Here is a 22095-nt window from a genome sequence, read left to right on the forward strand (position 1 = left end):
AGTGGGAGAAATCTCTCTGTAAATAGACAATTGTGTGTAAAAAAAATAAAAAATTGTCATTTACGGAGATATTTCTCCCACCCAGCATGGTTAAATGTAAAAATACACCACAAAACACATTATACTACTTCTACGGAGTACGGCGATACCTCATGTGTGACACTTTTTTGCAGCCTAACTGCGCTAAGGGGCCCAAAGTCCAATGAGCATCTTTAGGCTCTACAGGGGTGCTTACAATTAGGCACCCCCCCCCAAAATGCCAGGACAGTGAACACACCCCACAAATGACCCCATTTTGAAAAGTAGACACTTCAAGGTATTCAGAGAGGAGCATAGTGAGTCCGTGGCAGTTTTCATTATTTTTTGTCGCAAGTTAGAAGAAATGGAAACTTTTTTTTTTTTTGTCACAAAAGTGTCATTTTCCGCTAACTTGTGACAAAAAATAAAATCTTCTATGAACTCACCATGCCTCTCACTGAATACTTTGGGATGTCTTCTTTCCAAAATGGGGTCATTTGGGGGGTATTTATACTATCCTGGAATTTTAGCACCTCATGAATCATGACAGGTGGTCACAAAAGTCAGAGATGCTTCAAAATGGAAAAATTCATTTTTGGCACCATAGTTTGTAAACGCTATAACTTTTACCCAATCCAATAAATATACACTGAATGTTTTTTTTTTTCATAAATGGTATCATCCTGGTTTAAAACTTCTGTCTTTTTTTTTTATCAAAGACATGTAGCAGAATAACTTTCACGCTCAAATGTATAGGAAATTTAACTTTATTTGAAAAATGTCAGCACAAAGTTAAAAAAAGTCATTTTTTTTTGACAAAATTCATGTCTTTTTTGATAAATATAATAAAAAGTAAAACTCGCAGCAGCAATCAAATAGCACCAAAAGAAAGCTGTATTAGTGACAAGAAAAGGAGGTAAAATTCATTTAGGTGGTAGGTTGTATGACCGAGCAATAAACCGTGAAAGCTGCAGTGGTCTGAATGGAAAAAAAGGCTCTGGTCCTTAAGGGGCGAAAAGACTGTGGTCCTCAAGTGGTTAAGGAATGAGAATGGACATTACAGTTATACTATGAAAAATAAACGTATCCTTATACAAGAATGGCTACATGTGGCCTAATGTGATGTGCTCTATTGTAGATTCATTTGTAAGTAATTATGACAGCCAGACGCATTAAAGCAGATGTCACACTTATCCAAGCAAATTCCACATGCAATTTCCTGCATGTTAAATTGTGTGTTTTGCAACTTTTCTAGTTTTGCCCTTCAATTCCTTTCTTCTGCAATTTTGCATTTGTGTACATGCTATTTATGCGTTTTTTGTACCGATTTTTGTGTGCATACCAATGAAGTTAAATTACATGAGAATGGTACCCAACTGTAAAATCGAATGTAATTTTCACAAAACAAATGCAATTTGCTTCAGCAGACACTGAACATTTCTTTTTCTATAAAGAAATTCACCGCCCATGCAGGCTTACCACCAGTTGGCTGAGGTAGGAGAATAAAAAAAAAAAACTGCAGTCTAAGAGGTGACTGATGCAGTTTGTGAGCAATCTGCCCACCTAAGACCAGGTTAACCAAGTGGATCTTCCATGTCTACTATTGTCACCTACAATACGCTGATTTTAGAAGTATGTCTATGTATAGGCTGTGGTCATACAACCTTTAATTTTGAATACTGTATATACTCGCATATAAGCCTAATTTGTCAGCACAAAAAATGTGCTAAAAAGTTACTCCCCTCGGCTTATATGCAGGTCAGTGGAGCAGAGCGGATGGTGGAGCAGGTTTTGTTACTGGCAGAGGAGTTTAAGGATTGCACACTAGTGAAACTGCTCTTGCCTGCTGGCTCCCTGCTGTGTCCATGCCCCCATCTCCTGCAACATGGTGGGCAGAGTGCACTGCTCAAGACTACCTGTGTCCCCTGGCTTGTACAGCAGAGTGTGCAAGCAACATGTCAGCTGTGCAATGATCAGGTGTTCTTCCTTTGTAGCAATGGCTCTCTCTCATTTCTACGGTGCCATCTAGTGCATCTTGAGACAGCTGTACCATTCTTGGGGCACATGTGGCTATGGGGAGAGGCCGACTAGCACTGGGGGCACATCAGGCTACTGTGGAGAGGGCTTACACGTGAGTCAATCACTTTGTCTAGTTTCTGAGGGAAAAGTGGGTACCTCAGCTTATTTGAGAGTATATACGGTACACTATTTTTTACACTATTGAATTTATATAAATTCATATTTTTGTGTCTTTCCAGCTTGAAATAAAGACTCACGTTAACTTTTTTCTGCTGTATTTACTAACAGCATACCATAGTTCTATAAATATCTGCAAATTGACGCGGGGGGGGGGGGGGGGTTGTGGTGTGTGTTGCTCCTCCCGTGGCCCAGAGTCTTTCTCAGTTTTCCTGTAATCCTGCACCTTCAATATGTCCTGGTCGGCGTGGTTAGTGACCACCAACCTGGACATACTAGGCTGTGCATGAACAGTGTCTGCTGGAGTGCCTTGCGACAATGCTTTCTGGTAACCCCATATGACGTGATCGTGCACACGCAGTCGCACTGCGCATGCGCATGGCCCCTTGGTGCCGTTACAGGGAAATGGAATGTAAGGACAGGAAGTAGGAAAAGTACACGTGCGATGGACCCTGGCAAAGTGAGTATTTGTTTAACCCCGTCGCTCTTCGTGCGCCCACCGCTGTGTCCCCCCTCCACCTGGCTACCTATACTGCAGGCACCTGTTACTGGCTACATATAATGACGGCACCTATTCTTGATGCACCTATTCCTGGCTACCTATACTGGCTGCACCTATTCCTGGCTACCTATACTGGCTGCACCTATTCCTGGCTACCTATAATGACGGCACCTATTCATGGCTACCTATACTGGCGGGACATATTCCTGACTGCCTATACTGGCGGCACCTATTCCTGACTGCCTATACTGGCGGCACCTATTCCTGACTGCCTATACTGGCGGCACCTATTCCTGACTGCCTATACTGGCGGCACCTATTCCTGACTGCCTATACTGGCGGCACCTATTCCTGACTGCCTATACTGGCGGCACCTATTCCTGGCTACACCTATTCTTAGCTACCTATACTGGGGCACCTATTCCTAGCTGCATGGAGGGCACCTATACCTAACTAGCTATACTGGAGGCACCTATACCTGGCTACCATATGGGGAGGTAAGGGAATGGAGCTTTGTAAAAACAGCGCAGGAGATTTGGGGGCAGCTGGCACCGCCATAGGTCGTAATAGGAATTACAGCTATAGCAGCGCTCGGTGAGTAATTTGGGCCCAGTCAAAAGACAAAGCTCAAATTACTATAAAAAAACAAAAACGCAATAGCTGGAAGCCGAATTATATATTTCACCACTATCCACGGTGATTTGGAGGGGAATAGTATTTTACTCTGCCAGGACTTTTTCAGGAGCAGGATGAGCAGTGTTACAGCCTTACCCTGCGCCCAAATCTCCCAACGGCTGAATAAAATGTATGCTGAGGGAATGGGGCACATCTGGCTACCATACTGGAGTGGGGGGGGGCACATTATTTAATGTAAGGGGGAGGCCAATGTCCAAATTGTGTGATACCATGTCGTGATATCATCACACTGTGGTATTTTTTCAGACTTCTCATACCGTGAATATTTATACCCTTGAAACCTTAATACACACATTAACCACTTTAGGACTGCAGTCATAAAACCCCTTAACCTCCCTGGCGGTGCATTTCTGTCTGGAATTAAGAGTGAGTCAAAAGCGATACATTTATTTCAAGAATTTTAAGCCTTAAATTTTTCAGTCATAACTCACCAAAATAATCATAGAAGATTGTATTTTTTGTCACAAGTTAGTGGAAATTGATTTTTATAGTTCTTTTTCACAAAGTGCCATTTTCCACTAACTTGAGTTCATAGAAGATTTTATTTTTTGTCACATCATACACCTAACGGAATACCTTGGGGTGTCTTTCTAAAATGGGGTCACTTGTGGGGTTCCTATACTGCCCTGGCATTTTAGGGGCCCAAAACCGTGAAGAGTAGTCTGGAAACTAAATGCCTCAAAATGACTGTTCAGGGGTATAAGCATCTGCAAATTTTCATGACAGGTGGTCTATGAGGGGCCGAATTTTGTGGAACCGGTCCAGGGTGGCCTCTTAGATGACAGGTTGTATTGCCACTGAAGTGCAGGAAGCGCAGGGTGTTCTCAAATCGTGACCTGGACATGGCAGCAGAGAACATGGGCATGTGATGTATTGGGTGCGAAGACCAATAAGACCGCAATACATTATTTTTGACTAGACCCATGTTAAGGAGAAGGCCCCCAAAAATGTTACGTTCGGAAACTTGGAGTGGTTTCCACAGAAAAGGCTGGGCATGGTAGCTTCTTGGATTGGCAGTTGCGTATTGTGTGGCATAACTATTGGTCACAGCCACAATTAAGTCGTAGAGACCAGCAGTGATCAGAAAGAGAAAAAAAATTCTGTCATTGCGGTGGGGCGGGTGAGTGTTTGGCCAGGTGATCAGAAGCCTGCAGGGGGAAGATTAGTGCCTGATCTGATGGATAGGAGTGCTAGTGGATGACAGGAGGTGATTGATGGGTGTCTCAGAGTGTGATTAGAGGGGGGAATAGATGCAATCAATGCACTGGGGAGGTGATTGGGTGGGGGGGGGGGGTCTGAGGGCGATCTGAGGGTCTGATCTGATGGGTATAATGGGTAGCAGTGACAGGTGGTGATTGATGGGTGATTAGAGGGGAGAACAGATGTAAATAATGCACTGGGGAGGTGATAAGGAGGGGTCTGAGGGTGATCTGAGGGTGTGGGCGGGTGTTTGGGTGCCCGCAAGGGGCAGATTAGGGTCTGATCTGATGGGTAGCAGTGACAGGGGATGACGGGGTGATTGATAGGTGATCAGGGTGTGATTAGAGGGGAGAATAGATGCAAGCAATGCACTGGTGAGGTGCTAAGAGGGGGTCTGAGGGCGATCTTAGCATGTGGGCGGGTAATTGGGTGCCCGCAAGTGGCAGATGAGGGTCTGATCTGATGGGTATGATGGGTAGCAGTGACAGAGGGTGATTGATGGGTGATCAGTGGGTGATTAGAGTTGAGAAAAGATGTAAACAATGCACTTGGGAGATGATCTGAGGGCGGGTCTGCGGGCGATCTGAGGGTGTGGGCGGGTGATCAGGTGCCCGCAAGGGGCAGGTTAGGGTCTGATCTGATGGGTGGCAGTGACAGGGGGCAATTGACAGGTGATTGACAGATGATCAGTGGGTGATTACAAGGGAGTTTAGATGTATACAGTACACAGGGGGGGGGGGCTGATCAGGAGCCCCCAAGGGGCAGTTTAGGACCTAATCTAAACAATAGCGTTGACAGTGACAGGTAGTGATTGATGGGTGATTAGGGGGGTGATTGGGTGCAAACAGGGGTCGGGGTGGGCAGGGGGGGTCTGAGGGGTGCTGTGGGCAATCAGAGGGCAGGATCAGTGTGTTTGGGTGTAGACATGGAGGGCTGCAGCCTGCCCTGGTGGTCCCTCGATCACTGGGACCACCAGGGCAGGAGGCAGTCTGTATAATACGCTTTGTATACATTACAAAGCGTATTATATGGCATTACGGGGGTCCTGGGGTGCCACTTTGCCGACACCCATAGGTAGTGGGCTGTCGGCAAGTGGTTAAATATCTGTCTGAACCCTATTAAAGATGATCAATTAAAGAGCTTTCAACCAATTTTTGGTAATCAACTGCGCACGACCATCCGTCTCTGATGGCAACAATAACCAATATCGAGAGTCGGTCGTGATTCCTCCTGATGAATTTTTTCGACCAACGATCATCAAAAAGGGAGTTTGTGCAGTTAAACATTGTATAATGATCTTGTTGTGTACAGTGCATGCGCCACAGTCGATAGTTCATAATTGCTCATGTTTGTACAGATATTGATGTTTCAATTAAGGATGATCACAGATATGCAAATTATTCCGAGTTGATGCAAACTCTTAAGCAAATAAATGTAGCTTGAAAATGGACCAATCAATTTAAATCTGGGTTTAAATTGATTGGTCCATTTTCAAACAGCATATATTTGCATAAATTCGGAAAATTTTGCATCTCATTGATCATCCCTAGTTTCAGTTAAAGGAGCCTGAACTAAAAAAACTGCCTCTCTGCTCTAAAAGATAAGCAACCGCAAAATAACCTTTACAGAAAAGCAAAAAAAAAAAAAACGTATTTGTTGCAGCCCAAAGAACTGCAGCAATAAATCTGCAGTGTCTCAACTTACTGCTTTCATGGTAGCAGACATATTGTTAACATCCTGGGTTTACCAATTACCTCTCTGCTGTGGCAGGAGCTGACAAAGCTGAAGAGATCAAATTACAACTTGTGATTAGTCAAAGATGAGGGGAGATTGGAGAGGCAAAACTCTCTAAATACATAAAAGGTGCATATGGTTTTCCTTCTGCCCTGTGCAAGAATTCAGATACATTTTAACCACTTCCCTACCCTAGGGTTTTACCCCTAAAAAACCCAAGCAATTTTCTACATTTCACAGGTCTCCTATACATTAGCCAATAACTTTAGCAGTACTTCTCACAAATAAATGATCTATACCTTGCTTTTTTGCCACCTATTAGGCTTTCTCTGGGTGGCACTTTTTGCTAAGTATTTTATTTTGAATGCATTTTAAAGGTAATAAGGAGAAAAAAAAAAATGAAAAAGTCATTATTTCTCAGTTTTCATGCCTTACAGTTTAAAAATAAGAAGTATATTCTGGAAAACCTGGTATGGATGGTTTGAATTTAAGGAATATCCCCGCTACAGTTCCCTCATATCCGCCTAATTACACAAAACAACAATAGCATATACCTACCCCTGACTTTCTAGAGACAGCTCCTAACAATCCTCTGTCCTCTCTCTCTGTCCACCGGACCCCATCCTCACGCCCGCCCTTCTCTCTCTTTTCTTCTAATTTTTCCTCTTTATTTTACTTTTACTTCTGTGAGACTTCACTTCTGTCTCACATCTTTAAATGTTAGTCATGCCAGGTTAAGACTAAGAACTTTATACTAGTCTACAATACTTAGTTCAAATATGGTTATTGAAATAGGACTATAGCCTTTAGGTCTATGTGCTCTCTATTTGGTTTATACTTAGCGACAGCCACTGATGTATGATCCCTATGGGCTCAGGGCTGTTCTATCAATCCTTACGCTTAATAGAGAGAATTGGCCTTCTATAAGGACTATTTAACGCTTACACAGTCCTATCTTGGTTAGTTTATGTTCTAAAGCAGGGGTCCCCAAACGTTTTGGGCCGAGGGCCGGGTCAACATTCTTCAGGCTGCTGGGGGGCCGGAGTATACATAAAATTATAGTTTTTGTGGGCCAGACAGTGAAGCATACCCAGGTGACAACCTGTAGTCCAATTGTCACCTGATGTGGAATTTGATTGGAAACCAGCAAATTATTGCTTTCTGGCTTCCATGTGGATGGGTGGTGCCAGCCCAGCACTGCTATTCTATATGCGGGCCACCGATATTTAAAGATGTAGCTGACCGCATCTATAAGGAATACATTTTGTGTGTGTGGGGCCGTTAAAAAAGCCTCAGGGGGCCACATTCGGCCAGCGGGCCTTAGTTTGAGGACCACTGTTCTAAAGTATTAAGGCGAGCCACGCTGGTTTGTGGTTCAATTCATTATAAATGTATACGCCGTCATAGAACAGATCACTGTTATATTGGCATGTTTCCATTTTTTTTGTTCTTCGACTGTGCCATGCAGGGCAAGATAGGTCACCTCTTTTGTTCATTTGTATTTTCTGAAAAAAAAAAAATGTCTTTTCAAAAATAAAAGATTTAAAAAAAAAAAATATATATATATATATATATATATATATATATATATATATATATATATATATATATATATATATATATATATATATATATATATATATATATATATATATATATATATATATATATATATATATATATATATATATATGCTCATTAAAGCGAACCGACATATTCACGTAGTGTGGCTTTCAGGAGCCACATACAATGCCATGAATATACTGTAGGTAGGATGTTAAGTGGTTAATTTCAGTTAAAGAATACCAGAGCTATAATCAAAGCTAGAGAAACGAAGTGGGGGGGGGGGGGGGGAGCAGGCATATACTATCAAATGTCCTGATGCCTGATGCCCACTACTCCTCCTGTTTTGATCTATGCCCCCCATATCTTACCTAAAAGCCCTCTGGGATACTCTTCCAGGTCGCCGGAGTCCGTGTTGGGATGGGGAGCGCGCTGCTCATGACGTCATGGGGGCAAACTGTATGGCCGTGCCCAGCTAGGATCTGCCTATAAACAGGGAGGGGGATCTGCCTATAAACAGGGAGGGGGATCTGCCTATAAACAGGGAGGGGGATCTGCCTATAAACAGGGAGGGGGATCTGCCTATAAACAGGGAGGGGGATCTGCTTATAAACAGGAGGGGGATCTGCCTATAAACAGGATGGGGATCTGCCTATAAACAGGAGAGAGATCTGCCTATATACACGAAGGGAAGGGGAATTTGGATGGCTAACCTGCACAGCGGCACCTATACACTGGCTAACCTGTACTGCAGCACCTATCCACTGGCTAACCTGTAGTGCGGCACCCATACTGGCTAACCTATACTGCGGCACCTATAGCTAGCTAACCTTTCCTAGGGCACCTATAGTTGGCTAAACTATCCTGGGGCACCTATATGTGGCTACCTATACTGGGGAACTCATACTTACCATCGGTGTGCTGATCCATCGTTGTGTATTGAAAATCGTGAATCAAAATCGCAATATCTCAGAAATCGTGCAATTCAATCTTTTCCTAAAATCGTTCAGGCCTAGTCTGGGGGTCTATTTACACTTGTGGTGTCCCTCTGGGCACAAGCACCTCAAAAAAAAAAAAAAAAAAAAAAAAAAAATAATAATAATAATAATAATAGTGCAGACTGTTTAGAAAGGCTGACACCCCATTGGTGCAAACATATATGCAGGCTCACCAACGTTGTGAAGGTAAGGGGGCGGGGAAAGCCACCACCAACTACAAACAGATGCTCCCCCTCAAGGTTCCTAAACTCTCCATGCTCATCGTCATGCAGCCAGGTGAGAGATTGGTAGGCTTATTTCCTTCAGCGTTCTTCTGTATGCAGTTGGGTAATCAGTGGTGGCTGGATGGTGTAATGGTTAAGGGCCCTTTCACATCTGCGCAGATTTTGAGCGTTTTAACGCAGTGGCTGAAGTTTGCGTTACCCAAGGTGAAATTAAAGTCCACAGACTTTCATTTTAGCTTTCACATATAACGCTGCATTTTTGTGCGTTGCGTTACGACGCACCCAGGCGCAGTTTTTCAGCCAACGCTAGCATGTGGCTGGATAGTGTAATGGTTAAGGGCTCTGCCTCTGACACAGGAGACTTGGGTTCAAATCTCGGCTCTGCCTTTTCAGTAAGCCAGCACCTATTTCAGTAAGGAGTTTCTTGGGCAAGTCTCCTTAACACTGCTACTGCCTACTGAGTGCGCTCTAGTGGCTGCCTCACAAGCGCTTTGAGTCCGACAGGAGAAAGGCGCTATACAAATACTGCCATTATTACAATGTTAGTCAATGTAAAGCGCACACTATGCGCGTTTTTAAAATGTTGTCAACGCAGGCAAACAGTCCCAAAATGCAAATTTCTCTTTAATTTGCATTTAACACAGTTCAAAAAAAAATTACTGCAGCGTTTTCATACTTGCGTTAACGCATTGAAAACGCACATCGAAAAGTAGTAAAAAACGCAAATAGCATACTTTCTGCTTTTCTCAACGCACCCTGTGGTGTGAAAGAGCCCTAAGGGCTCTGCCTCTGACACAGGAGACCAGGGTTCGAATCTCGGCTCTGCCTGTTCAGTAAGCCAGCACCTATTCAGTAGGAGACCTAACACTGCTACTGCCTATAGAGGGCGCCCTAGTGGCTGCTGCTCTGGCGCTTTGAGTCCGCCAGGAGAAAAGCGCAATATAAAATGTTATTTGTCTTGTCACCAGTAGTTGCCCATTCAATATCTGTGCCCAAACATCATACCTCCAAAACAAGCACAATTATAGCCAATGTGTAAAACCAACCATTTAACCACTTCCCGACCGCCGTATAGACAATTGGCGGCCGGGAAGTGGACCCCACAAGAACCGCCGTATTGACAAATGGCGGCGATCCTTGTAAGGGCATGGGCGGCGCGATCGCGTCATTCGTGACGCGATCGGCCGCCGGCGCCTGACTCCGCCCCCCTTGCGCTGTAACCCGCCGGCCGTTCGGAAGCGCCGGCGGGTTACTAGCACCCGGATCGCCGCATACAAAGTGTATAATACACTTTGTAATGTTTGCAAAAAGTGTATTATACAGGCTGCGTCCTGCCCTGGTGGTCCCAATGTCCGAGGGACCACCAGGGCACGCTGCAGCCACCCTATGTCGCACCCAAGCACACTGATTTCCCCCCCCCTGCCCCAGATTGCCCACAGTACCGCTCAGACCACCCCACCCCTGCCCACCCCCTAGACCCCTGTTTGCACACAATCACCCCTAATCACCCATCAATCACTCCCTGTCACTATCTGTCAACGCTATCCTCCCCCCCCCCCCCCCCTGATCACCCCCCATCCCTCAGATTCTCCCCAGACCCCCCCCCCCCCCTGTGTACTGTATGCATCTGTCCCCCTGATTACCTGTCAATCACCCATCAATCACCCCCTGTCACTGCCACCCATCAATCACCCCCTGTCACTGCCACCCATCAATCAGCCCCTAACCGGCCCCTTGCGGGCAATCTGATCACCCACCCACACCAATAGATCGCCCGCAGATCCGACGTCCGATCACCTCCCAAGTGCAGTGTTTACATCTGTTCTCTACCCTAAACACCCACTAATTACCCATCAATCACCCCCTGTCACTGCTACCTATCAGATTAGACCCCTATCTGCCCCTAGGGCACTCAATCACCCGCCCACACCCTCAGACCCCCGCCCTGATCACCTCGCCAGTGCATTGCTTGCATCTATTCCCCCCTCTAATCACACCTTGAGACACCCATCAATCACCTCCTGTCACCCCCTAGCACACCTACCCATCAGATCAGGCCCCAATTTGCCCCGTGTGGGCTCCTGATCACTCGGCCAAACCCTCAGATCCCCCTCAGACCCCCTTCCGATCACCTCCCCAGTGCATTGATTGCATCTATTTTCCCCTCTAACCACCCCGTGAGACACCCATCAATCACCTCCTGTCACCCCCCCTAGCACTCCTATCCATCAGATCAGGCCCAATACAACCTGTCATCTAAAAGGCCACCCTGCTTATAACTGGTTCCACAAAAATCGCCCCCTCATAGACCACCTGTCATCAAAATTTGTAGATGCTTATACCCCTGAACAGCCATTTTGAGACATTTGGTTTCCAGACTACTCACGGTTTTGGGCCCGTAAAATGCCAGGGCGGTATAGGAACCCCACAAGTGACCCCATTTTAGAAAAAAGACACCCCAAGGTATTCTGTTAGGTGTATGACGAGTTCATAGAAGATTTTATTTTTTTGTCAAAAGTTAGCGGAAATTGATTTTTATTGTTTTTTTTTTTTCACAGTGTCATTTTTCACTAACTTGTGACAAAAAATAAATTCTATGAACTCACCATACTCCTAACGAAATACCTTTGGGTGTCTTCTTTCTAGAATGGGGTCATTTGTGGGGTTCCTATACTGCCCTGGTATTTTAGGGGCCCTAAACCGTGAGGAGTAGTCTAGAAAACAAATGCCTCAAAATGACCTGTGAATAGGACGTTGGGCTCCATAGCGCACCTAGGCTGCAAAAAAGTGTCACACGTGGTATCGCCGTACTCAGGAGAAGTAGTATAATGTGTTTTGGGGTGTATTTTTACACATACCCATGCTGAGTGGGAGAAATCTCTCTGTAAATGGACAATTGTGTGTAAAAAAAAAAATGAAAAAATTGTCATTTAGAGAGATATTTCTCCCACCCAGCATCGGTATGTGTAAAAATAAACCCCAAAACACATTATACTACTTCTACTGAGTACGGCAATACCACATGTGTGGCACTTTTTTGCAGCCTAACTGCGCTAAGGGGCCCAAAGTTCAATGAGCACCTTTAGGCTTTACAGGGGTGCTTACAAATTAGCACCCCCCAAAATGCAAGGACAGTAAACACACCCCACAAATTACCCCATTTTGGAAAGTAGACACTTCAAGGTATTCAGAGAGGGGCATGGTGAGTCCGTGGCAGATTTCATTTTTTTTTTTTTTTGCAAGTTAGAAGAAATGGAATTTTTTTTTATTTTATTTTTTTGTCACAAAGTGTCATTTTCCGCTTACTTGTGACAAAAAATAATATCTTCTATGAACTCACTATGCCTCTCAGTGAATACTTTAGGATGTCTTCTTTCCAAAATGGGGTCATTTGGGGGGTATTTATACTATCCTGGAATTTTAGCCCCTCATGAAACATGACAGGGGGTCAGAAAAGTCAGATGCTTGAAAATGGGAAAATTCACTTTTTGCACCATAGTTTGTAAACGCTATAACTTTTACCCAAACCAATAAATATACACTGAATGGGTTTTTTTTAATCAAAAACATGTTTGTCCACATTTTTCGCGCTGCATGTATACAGAAATTTTACTTTATTTGAAAAATGTCAGCACAGAAAGTTAAAAAAGTCATTTTTTTGCCAAAATTCATGTCTTTTTTGATGAATATAATAAAAAGTAAAAATCGCAGCAGCAATCAAATAGCACCAAAAGAAAGCTTTATTAGTGACAAGAAAAGGAGCCAAAATTCATTTAGGTGGTAGGTTGTATGAGCGAGCAATAAACCGTGAAAGCTGCAGTGGTCTGAATGGAAAAAAAGTGCCTGGTCCTTAAGGGGGGTAAAGCCCACGGTCCTCAAGTGGTTAATAAAGCTTTTAAAAAAAAGGTAATGCGCGTACATAATAATATAATAATAATCCGAACACTTGTATAGCGCTTTTCTCCTTTCGGACTCAAAGCGCTCAAGAGCTGCAGCCACTGGGACGCGCTCAGGAGGCCACCCTGCAGTGTTAGGGAGTCTTGTCTTGAACTCCTTACTGAATAGGTACTTGACCTAGCCAGGATTCGAACCCTGGTCTCCCATGTCAAAGGCAGAGCCCTTAACGAGTACACTATCCAGCCACCACCATAATAAAACTCCTTGTAAAACATATCACGTGTGTTACCGTTCCCCCGATCTAGGGCCACGGCACAGCTTGCTTCTCGTCGTCTGTAGCCAGCATCCTCCTCGCTGCCCTTAAGCCACGCCCTACCGATTTCATCACGATATGCGACTCATCAGGGGCTAACTGAGCATGTGTATAGAGGACCATTAAATACTCGTATGGAGGGCGGTGCTGCAGCGTCCTGCCACTGCCCTCCTTCTGGAACTTCCACCCACACTATGCGTCATACTTCCTGGGTTGACGCCAAACACGTGACTATCACGTAGACCCAGTAAAAAGAAATACCGCCCATATGTTAACCACACCACCCTCCAACCAATGACGTCAGGCGTTTCCCCATCCCGTTGGCAACATTGCGAACACTCTCCCCTTAGTGCTTCGCAATGTATCCACTCCATCTCTATCATCTAACTGTTCTAGCCGCAGCCTATATCTAGACGGGCGATCGGTTTACAGTACCATTGACCCATGGGGCCATTGCCACTTCACTCACATATTCTCTGATCTATCACTAACATATATTACTACTGCACATATAGATTCATCTCGCAAAGCAAGAATGTTTCTTAAACACACTATCCTTATACTTTTTATAGATATATCCACATTAGATTAACTTATATATCAGCCACATTTATACTTCACCTATCACCATGAGCAGCACCCATTTTCATAGTGAATCACATACCCTCCTATACTTAAATCGGTTCATAAAAGATCACACACCTCCCAAGGTATTCCACATATGTTATCCTGCAGATTGCTTACCGTCAAGGGGCACCCTGCATCTAGTGAAAGTGTTTTGACGTTATAAATTAATATTTAGCACGCCTCGATGGTTACCTATATATATACACATGAATCCAGTAATTTTCTACATGGCAGGTTATATATATATCCCAATAGTCACCTCCATTTGATTACTCTCTAAGGGCTCGTTTCCACTTGAGCGAATCTGCATGCGTTTCCTGCATGCAGATTCGCTCAACCAATACAAGTGGATGGCACGGTTTCCACTTGTCAGGAATTCTGTGCGGCTCGCTATGCAGAAAAAATCTGCACAGCAGAGCCGTCAGAATTCGCACGCCGCACACCCGCACGCGAATCGTCGGTAATGTAACTAAATAGGAAAACCGCAAGCTCTTTAGTCTTGCGGTTTTCCCGGCGTTTCCGCGTGCGATTTCGTCTAAAAACCCATGTCAATGCTTGCCGGCATTGACATGGTTAAAATCGCGTCGTTAAAACCGCGAGCGATTCCGCGTGAAAATCCACATGGAAACGTCAACGAATCCGCAACCGCATGCGGATTCGTTGACGCGGTTTCCGCGAGCAAATCGCGCTGCTCAAGTGGAAACGTACCCTTATACTTCGTAGGTTTCTATGCTAAATCTGGAAACCATCCAATATTTCAGTATTCCCCTATTTTACAACCCGAATCCTACTTTTACCAAGTTGCAATTGTAGCACACATCTATCAATAGGAAGCTAAATGGCAAGCCCCATACTGTAGTCAGTCATTGGTAAGGAAACAGTTAATGGCTAATTCGATGTTTAACCCTTCTGGGTACATTTTGGCATCCCCTGGGCAATTTCTGGCATCCCCTCCAGTTTGATTGTATCTTTTCAATTGCGCATGCCCTGAGGAATTTTGGATTACATCCATGTTTAACCTTAAAGTGCCTGGACACGCTATGATTGTTCATGTCCCTTAGTAATTTTATATATTTGTTCCCCCACTCTTTCCTGTAGGGTACGAGTGGTCCTTCCTACATATATGTATCCATAATTGCACCACAGTAAATATACTATATGGTTACTCCTGCACATAATGCACTGTTCAATCTTATACTCCTTTGCATTATCCATGGCTGAAAACGTATTTGTTTTCACTGTAACTCCCATTTTGCATGCCTTACAATCCCTACAGGGGAAGAAGCCTCTAAGCCTCGTGTTAATATTCTCTTTATCCCCTGGGGGGTCCACACAGCTAGGGGCCAATCGATCCTTCAAGTTTGGTGCTCTACGATAAATGAATCTTGGACGTTCTGGGAGTATTCTTCTGAGTTGTACATCATTCATAAGAACAGACCAATTTTTTTCTAATGATTTTCTCCACTGCTTTACATTGCTTGGAGAAGTCACTTATACAGTAAATGCTAGTTGGAAACTTCCATCTTGTTGCATTGTGATCCCATTTTTCCAGCAGTCTGTTTCTATCCATATCCCCCACCTGCTGTACCATATATTGTATGGTCTCTCTCTTATATCCCTTCTCAATAAACCTTTCACCAAGGATTGTGGCCTGTTGTCGGTAGTCGGCCACGGTTGTACAATTTCGTCTCACTCTTTTTGAAAAAACATTTCATAGTAAGTCTTGTTTATTTTTAGAATATCCAAATCAAGAAAATTTATGTTACAAGGGTCAGAGTCCAGTGTCAGTTTGATATTGGGGGCAAATTGATTAATGCCCTCATGAAGGCCTCCAATGACCCGTTGTCCTCCTGCCACAGGAACATAAGGTCATCTATATAGAGTTTCCAGAGGGTTATCCTGCCACCCCCTGTGTTAATAGCCTTCTCCTCCCATAGTGCCATATAGATGTTAGCCAGGGAAGTATATAGTGACGACACATCTGCTGTTGCTAGCAGAGTGTTCTCACCTACTTCTAAGTTTTCCATAATTTGTATTGTACGTTTAATATCTCGCAATACTCTTGGTAATGTCTCGCAATACTCCATGGGCACCAAATGTGTGAACTCATCTGTCAAATATACCTTCATTTTCTTAATGAGGTCACCTTTATATTTATTAGTTGGGTCATTAGGGTTAAGGAACAAATCAAAAGTCTATTGGATGAAAAAGACTTAGTAATAAGCAGATATCATTTGGATATTATAAAAAAAAAACAAAAAAAACTAGTAGACCCAAGCCCGTTTAAAACCGGGCTCTAGGTCTTTTTTAAAGGACTTCCGAGGCCAAATTAAAAAATAAAAGTAAAATACCTGCATCATATTTTAAGGCACAGAGGACGCTGTCCGCGCCCTCCGTGCCGTTCCGCCAGGTCCCCGCCGCTCAATAGCCCCCCGGGCCGGCTCCCGGTCGGGCCGCTGCGCAGCTCTAGGGCTAACCTAGGGCCCTAGAGCTGCGCAGCCGTGGAGAGCTCATGCGGTCATGTTTGTAGAGGCAGAAGAGCCCGACCCGGGCCGTGAGGTTGGGAGCCGGCCCGGGGGGCTATTGAGCGGCGGGGACCCGGCGGAATGCCTTAAAATATGATGCAGGCATTTCACTTTTTTTCATTTGGCCTCGGAAGTCCTTTACCGCCGCCCCCAGTCACTGCGCATGCGCGCGCACCCGACGCACGCAACTGCCCGCCCACCCACCTCACTCCCTGGTCTCTCCAGCAGCCGTTACTGCACACATGCGCAGTATAACAATACCAGGGACACAGGGACGCTGCAAAACTGTTGGACGCAGCGGCACTTGGACTTTATTGTATAGGATAAACAATAGACTATGAAATTTAAAAAAAAAAAAAAAAAAAACAGGCAGAAATGGATTTATCCCTACCAACAGTTGCCACCACCCTAATTAGATAAAGGGAGTCCCAAAGGGACAATTCACCAGAGTGAAACAAAATTGCACAACAGTGGCCGACTACCGACAACAGGCCACAATCCTTGGTGAAAGGTTTATTGAGAAGGGACATAGAGAGACCATACAAGATATGGCGCAGAAGGTGAGGGATATGGTTAGAAACAGACTGCTGGAAAATGGAATCACAATGCAACAAGATGGAAGTTTCCAACTAGCATTTATAAGAGACTTCAAGCATATAAAGCAGTGGAGAAAATTATAAAAAATTGGTCTGTTCTTATGAGTGATGTACAACTCAGAAGAATACTCCCACAATGTCCAAGATTCATTTATCGTAGAGCACCAAATTGAAGGATCGATTGGCCCCTAGCTGTTTGGACCCCCCAGGGGATAAAGAGAATATTAACACGAGGCCTAGAGGCTTCTTCCCCTGTAAGGATTGTAAGGCATGCAAAATGGGAGTTACAGTTAAAACATAAGTTTACAGCCATGGGTAATGTAAAGGAGTATAAGATTGAACAGTGCATTACGTGCAGGAGTAACCATATAGTATATTTACTGTGGTGCAATTGTGGATACAGATATGTGGGAAGGACCACTCGTACCCTACAGGAAAGAGTGGGGGAACACATATATAAAATTACTAAGGGACATGAAAATCATAGCGTGTCCAGGCACGTTAAGGTTAAACATGGATGTAATCCAAAATTCCTCAGAGCATGCACAATTGAAAAGATACAATCAAACTGGAGGGGATGCCACAAATTGCGTAAATATGCCAAACAGAGACTAAAGGTGGCCATACACTGGCCCGATTCACCGCCGTTTCGACAGCAGATTCGATCACTGGGATCCAATCTGCTGCCAATCGTTCGCGCTACACGCCGAATTTTGATCATTTTTGTCCAATCCCTTCGATTGCTCCGTGCGGAAAATTAGCGTCTATCGCCCGCGGGTAGGGAGCGCGCCGCTAGCGGCGTTCGAGTACACGACGACCGACGCAATAGAGCCGCATACATTACCTGCTCCGCCGGCACGTCTACACCCGGTCACCGCTGCTCCGCGCCACCGCGCTGGTCTCCGGCATGCTTCAGTTCCTTCAGCCCGGCAGGAAGTTTAAACAGTAGAGGGCGCTCTACTGTTTAAACTTCCTGCCGGGCAGGAAGAAGTAAAGCATGCCGGGGCCGGTGACCAGAGCGGAGACGGAGCAGCGGTGACCTGGGGACTGGAGTCGCGCCGGCGGAGCAGGTAATGTATGCGGGCATGCGGGCGGGGGGAGCGGCGGCAGTACCACCACAACAGATTGTGAATGGTTTCAGGCTGAAATCGGTTCACAATCTGTTGCAGTAAAGTTAGCCATACGATCCCTCTCTGATCAGATTCGATCAGAGAGAGATATATATCTGTTGGTCTAATCTGATGGCAAATCGACCAGTGTATGGCTACCTTAAGTGGATTTATACACTTAAGACTATGTACCCAGAAGGGTTAAAACATCAAATTAGACATTAACCATTTCCATACTAATGATCGAGTACAATTTAGCTTCCTATTGATAGATGTGTGCTACACTCGCAACTTGGGAAAAGTAGGATTCAGGTTGTAAAATAATAGGGGAATACTGAAATATTGGATGGTTTCCAGATCCATAGAAACCTACGAAGTATAAGAGAGTAACCAAATGGAGGATACTATTAGGATATATATACCTTGCCATGTAGAAAATTACTGGATTCATGTATCTATAGGTAACCATCGAGGCATGCTAAATATTAATTTATAACGTCAAAACACTTTCACTAGATGCAGGGTGCCCCTTGAAGGTAAGCAATCTGCAGGAAAACATATGTGGAATACCTTGGGAGGTGTGTGATCTTTTATGAGCCGATTTAAGTATAGGAAGGTATGTAATTCACTATGAAAATGGGTGTTGCTCATGGTGATATGTAAAGTATAAATGTGGCTGATATATAAGTTAATCTAACGTGGATATATCTATTAAAAATATAAGGATAGTGTGTATAAGAAACATTCTTGCTTTGCGAGATGAATCTAACATGTGCAGTAGTAATATAGGTTAGTGATAGATCAGAGAATATGTGAGTGAAGTGGCAATGGCCCCATAGGTCAATGGTACTGTAAACCGATTGCTCGTCTAGATATAGGCTGCAGCTAGAACGGTTAGATGATAGGTGGAGTGGATACATTGCGAAGCGCCAAGGGGATGGGGAAACACCTGACGTCATTGGGGGGTGGTGTGGTTAACATATGGGCGGTATTTCTTTTTACTGGGTTTACGTGATGACCTGACTGGTCACATATTTGGCATCAACCCAGGAAGTATGACGCATAGTGCGGGTGGAATTTCCAGAAGGAGGGCCGCGGCAGGACGCCGCAGGCGTGCCCTCCATACGAGTATTTAATGGTCCTCTATACAACTGCTCAGTTAGCCCCTGATGAGTCGCATATCGCGAAGAAACCGGTAGGGCGTGGCTTAAGGGCAGCGAGGAGGATGCTGGCTACAGACGACGAGAAGCAAGCTGTGCCGTGGCCCTAGATCGGGGGATCGGTAACACATGTAATATGTTTTACAAGGAGTTTTATTATGTATGCGCATTACCTTTTTAAGCTTTATTAAACGTTTGGTTTTACACATTGGTGATAATTGTGCTTATTTTGAGGTATGAAGTTTGGGCCCAGATATTGAATGGGCAACTACTGGTGATTACCCAACTGCATATGGAAGAACGCTGAAGGAAGGGAGCCTGCCAATCTCTCACCTGGCTGCACGACGGTGAGCAGGGAGAGTTCAGGAACCTTGAGGGGAGAGTCTGTAGTTGGTGGTGGCTTTCCCCGCCCCCTTACCTTCACAACGTTAGTGAGCCTGCATATATTTTTGCACCAATGGGGTGTCAGCCTTTAACAGTCTGCATTATTTTTTTTGTGTGTGTTTTTTTGAGGTGCTTGTGCCCTGAGGGACACCACAAGAGCAAGTGAACCCCCAGACGCATGAATTAAGCGCAGCCATCTTAAACTGTGAGGGGGATAGTATATGATATATTCGGCTCTGGTATACTTTGATTCAGAAGTCACTTCCTCATTATCTGTCGATTCCTTCTTTCTCAGATCCTTTGTGTGTGTATACGGGTCGGTTATTTAAAATTGTTAACCTTCACCAATTTATCGTTAGTCAACATTAATTTAGACCAATTTTTGTCTGAGGTGTGTTTGTACTTAAACTGTATGGGCCATAAAAAGTTTGGGAAACCAACTTTTAATTCAATGTTATGCCAGATTGAAATTCCACTTTGAAATAGTAAAACAAAACAACTATTAGATGTGAAAAACATGCAAAGTGAATAATTCTATCATTAAGGCTTCAAGCCCTTGAATATCCATCGCATATAGTTATTTTTATTTATAACTTTACCGCTAAAAAACAAAAACAAACAACTTTGCATTCAATGCACTAACGACACAAGTACTGTATCTATTGTATGTATTAACTATTACAGTGAAAGGAGGACAGCATACACACCTTCCGCCATATCTCTGTCAAGAGGAGGGACATCATCAGACATATTAAAATCAAGAGTTCCCTCAGAAATTTCAACCATGTCATCATCACTGGTGGCGCTTTGGAAGCTGTTGAGGCTGGAACGACGAAATGTTTTGTTGTCCATCTTTAACGTACCTTAAATACATTTACAAGTACATGTTAAAAAAAAAAAAAAAAAAAAGGAAGCGTAAATAAAAATAAACCTAATTAATATACATCCTACATATGAAAGCAATATAGTCAGGATAGGAAAACCGTAACAGATTTTTGAGCTGTTACTGTAAAATGTAAAGCCTTCCAGCACATTGCTCTAAATGGGAAAGGTGTGGTTTGTTGTGCTTATTATTAATTACAGAAAGCAGAATACTTTACCCTTGAATAAATTATCTGGTGGCATGAAATGCAAAATAAATATTGTTTAAGATGCAGAAAAACTGTAAAAAGCCCACAAAAAAAAAAAAAAAAAAAAAAAAAAAAAGGCCCGGTCTGCATGGGCATACTGATCTTAAAAAAGGAAGGAAACACTGGTTCCTGCTTTGTTTGAAAAATGCTGATGCAAAGTTTCTAAGAAAAGAAAATCATTTTGAATACTAATGCATTTAAATTGATGTATCTTTTCTTGCTGTTGGAAATACTACTGAGGATTACTGATTTAACATTAAAATTACACTTTCTCCACTACCACAACTTAAGAGCAAAAAAAAAAACAAAAAAAAAAAACCACAAGTTAAATACATACATCATTTTCAGTGGTATAAGACATTAAGGCTGGTTTCACAGTGGGACGTTACAGGCGCACATTAGAGCCGCCTGTAACGCACCCCAACGCACAGCAATGAAAAATCAATGGGCTGTTCACAGTGCCCACGTTGCGTTACCTTGTAACGCAGCACGTCTACATAACGTACTGCATGCAGTACTTTACACCCGGCTAAGCCGCGTTTGCACATGCTGAGTAGGGTTTTTTTTTTCAATTTATGAGTGGAGAAGAGGCGGGGAGAGGCCGCTACGTAGCCAGGCACATGGTTACTTATTCACTGCACTTGCAGTGTTTACATCCTGGAGCGGCCGCGGATTGGCTGGCGGGACCACGTGATGCGGATAGCTCCGCTCACGTGGTCTCTGCAGTGCCTCCAACAGAGCAGGCGCACCAAGAGCTGCTTGTAACGCGGCTCTTGGTAGCGTCCTGCTCCAACACCACCAGGCGTTGCGTTAGAGGCACGTTATGCGACCATAACGTCCCCTAAAACGCAACGTCCCACTGTGAAACCAGGCTAAATGTTTTTGTGATAAAAAGTTTTTTTAGTTCACATATTGCTCTCTCATACGCAAATGAACTCAATATCATATACTCATTGCATTAAGGTTAAAAATTAAATCAGGTTTATAAAACAGCAAACAGTAAAAAGTCAGTGCTGTCACATGTCAATCATTTAACAATGAAACATTGTTAAATGGCTGACGTTTGACAGCACTAGCTTTTTGCTTTTTCTTGCAATAAACCAGATTTAATTTTTAGGGTAGGAACACACTGGGCAGAATCGCATATGTATTTTCCATAGCATATAGTGGAAACCACATATGCGATTCTGCCTAGCGCGTTCCTACCCTTCACGTTTTAATAC

The 22095-nt window shown here is 43.9% G+C and overlaps 1 protein-coding gene across 6 annotated transcripts in view; it reads right to left on the reverse strand.

Moving 5' to 3' along the window:
* Window positions 1–22095, reverse strand: part of LOC137527199 (H(+)/Cl(-) exchange transporter 5-like) — a 397265-nt gene that overhangs the window by 275650 nt on the left and 99520 nt on the right. For all 6 annotated transcript variants that reach the window (XM_068247697.1, XM_068247696.1, XM_068247695.1 and 3 more), the window contains one exon: window positions 20450–20605. In XM_068247697.1, the coding sequence (XP_068103798.1) occupies window positions 20450–20594 (145 nt within the window). In that variant the 5' untranslated portion in view covers window positions 20595–20605. The remainder of the gene's footprint in view (window positions 1–20449; window positions 20606–22095) is intronic.

This window comes from Hyperolius riggenbachi, chromosome 8 (assembly GCF_040937935.1).
Source record: "Hyperolius riggenbachi isolate aHypRig1 chromosome 8, aHypRig1.pri, whole genome shotgun sequence".
Taxonomy (NCBI): domain Eukaryota; kingdom Metazoa; phylum Chordata; class Amphibia; order Anura; family Hyperoliidae; genus Hyperolius; species Hyperolius riggenbachi.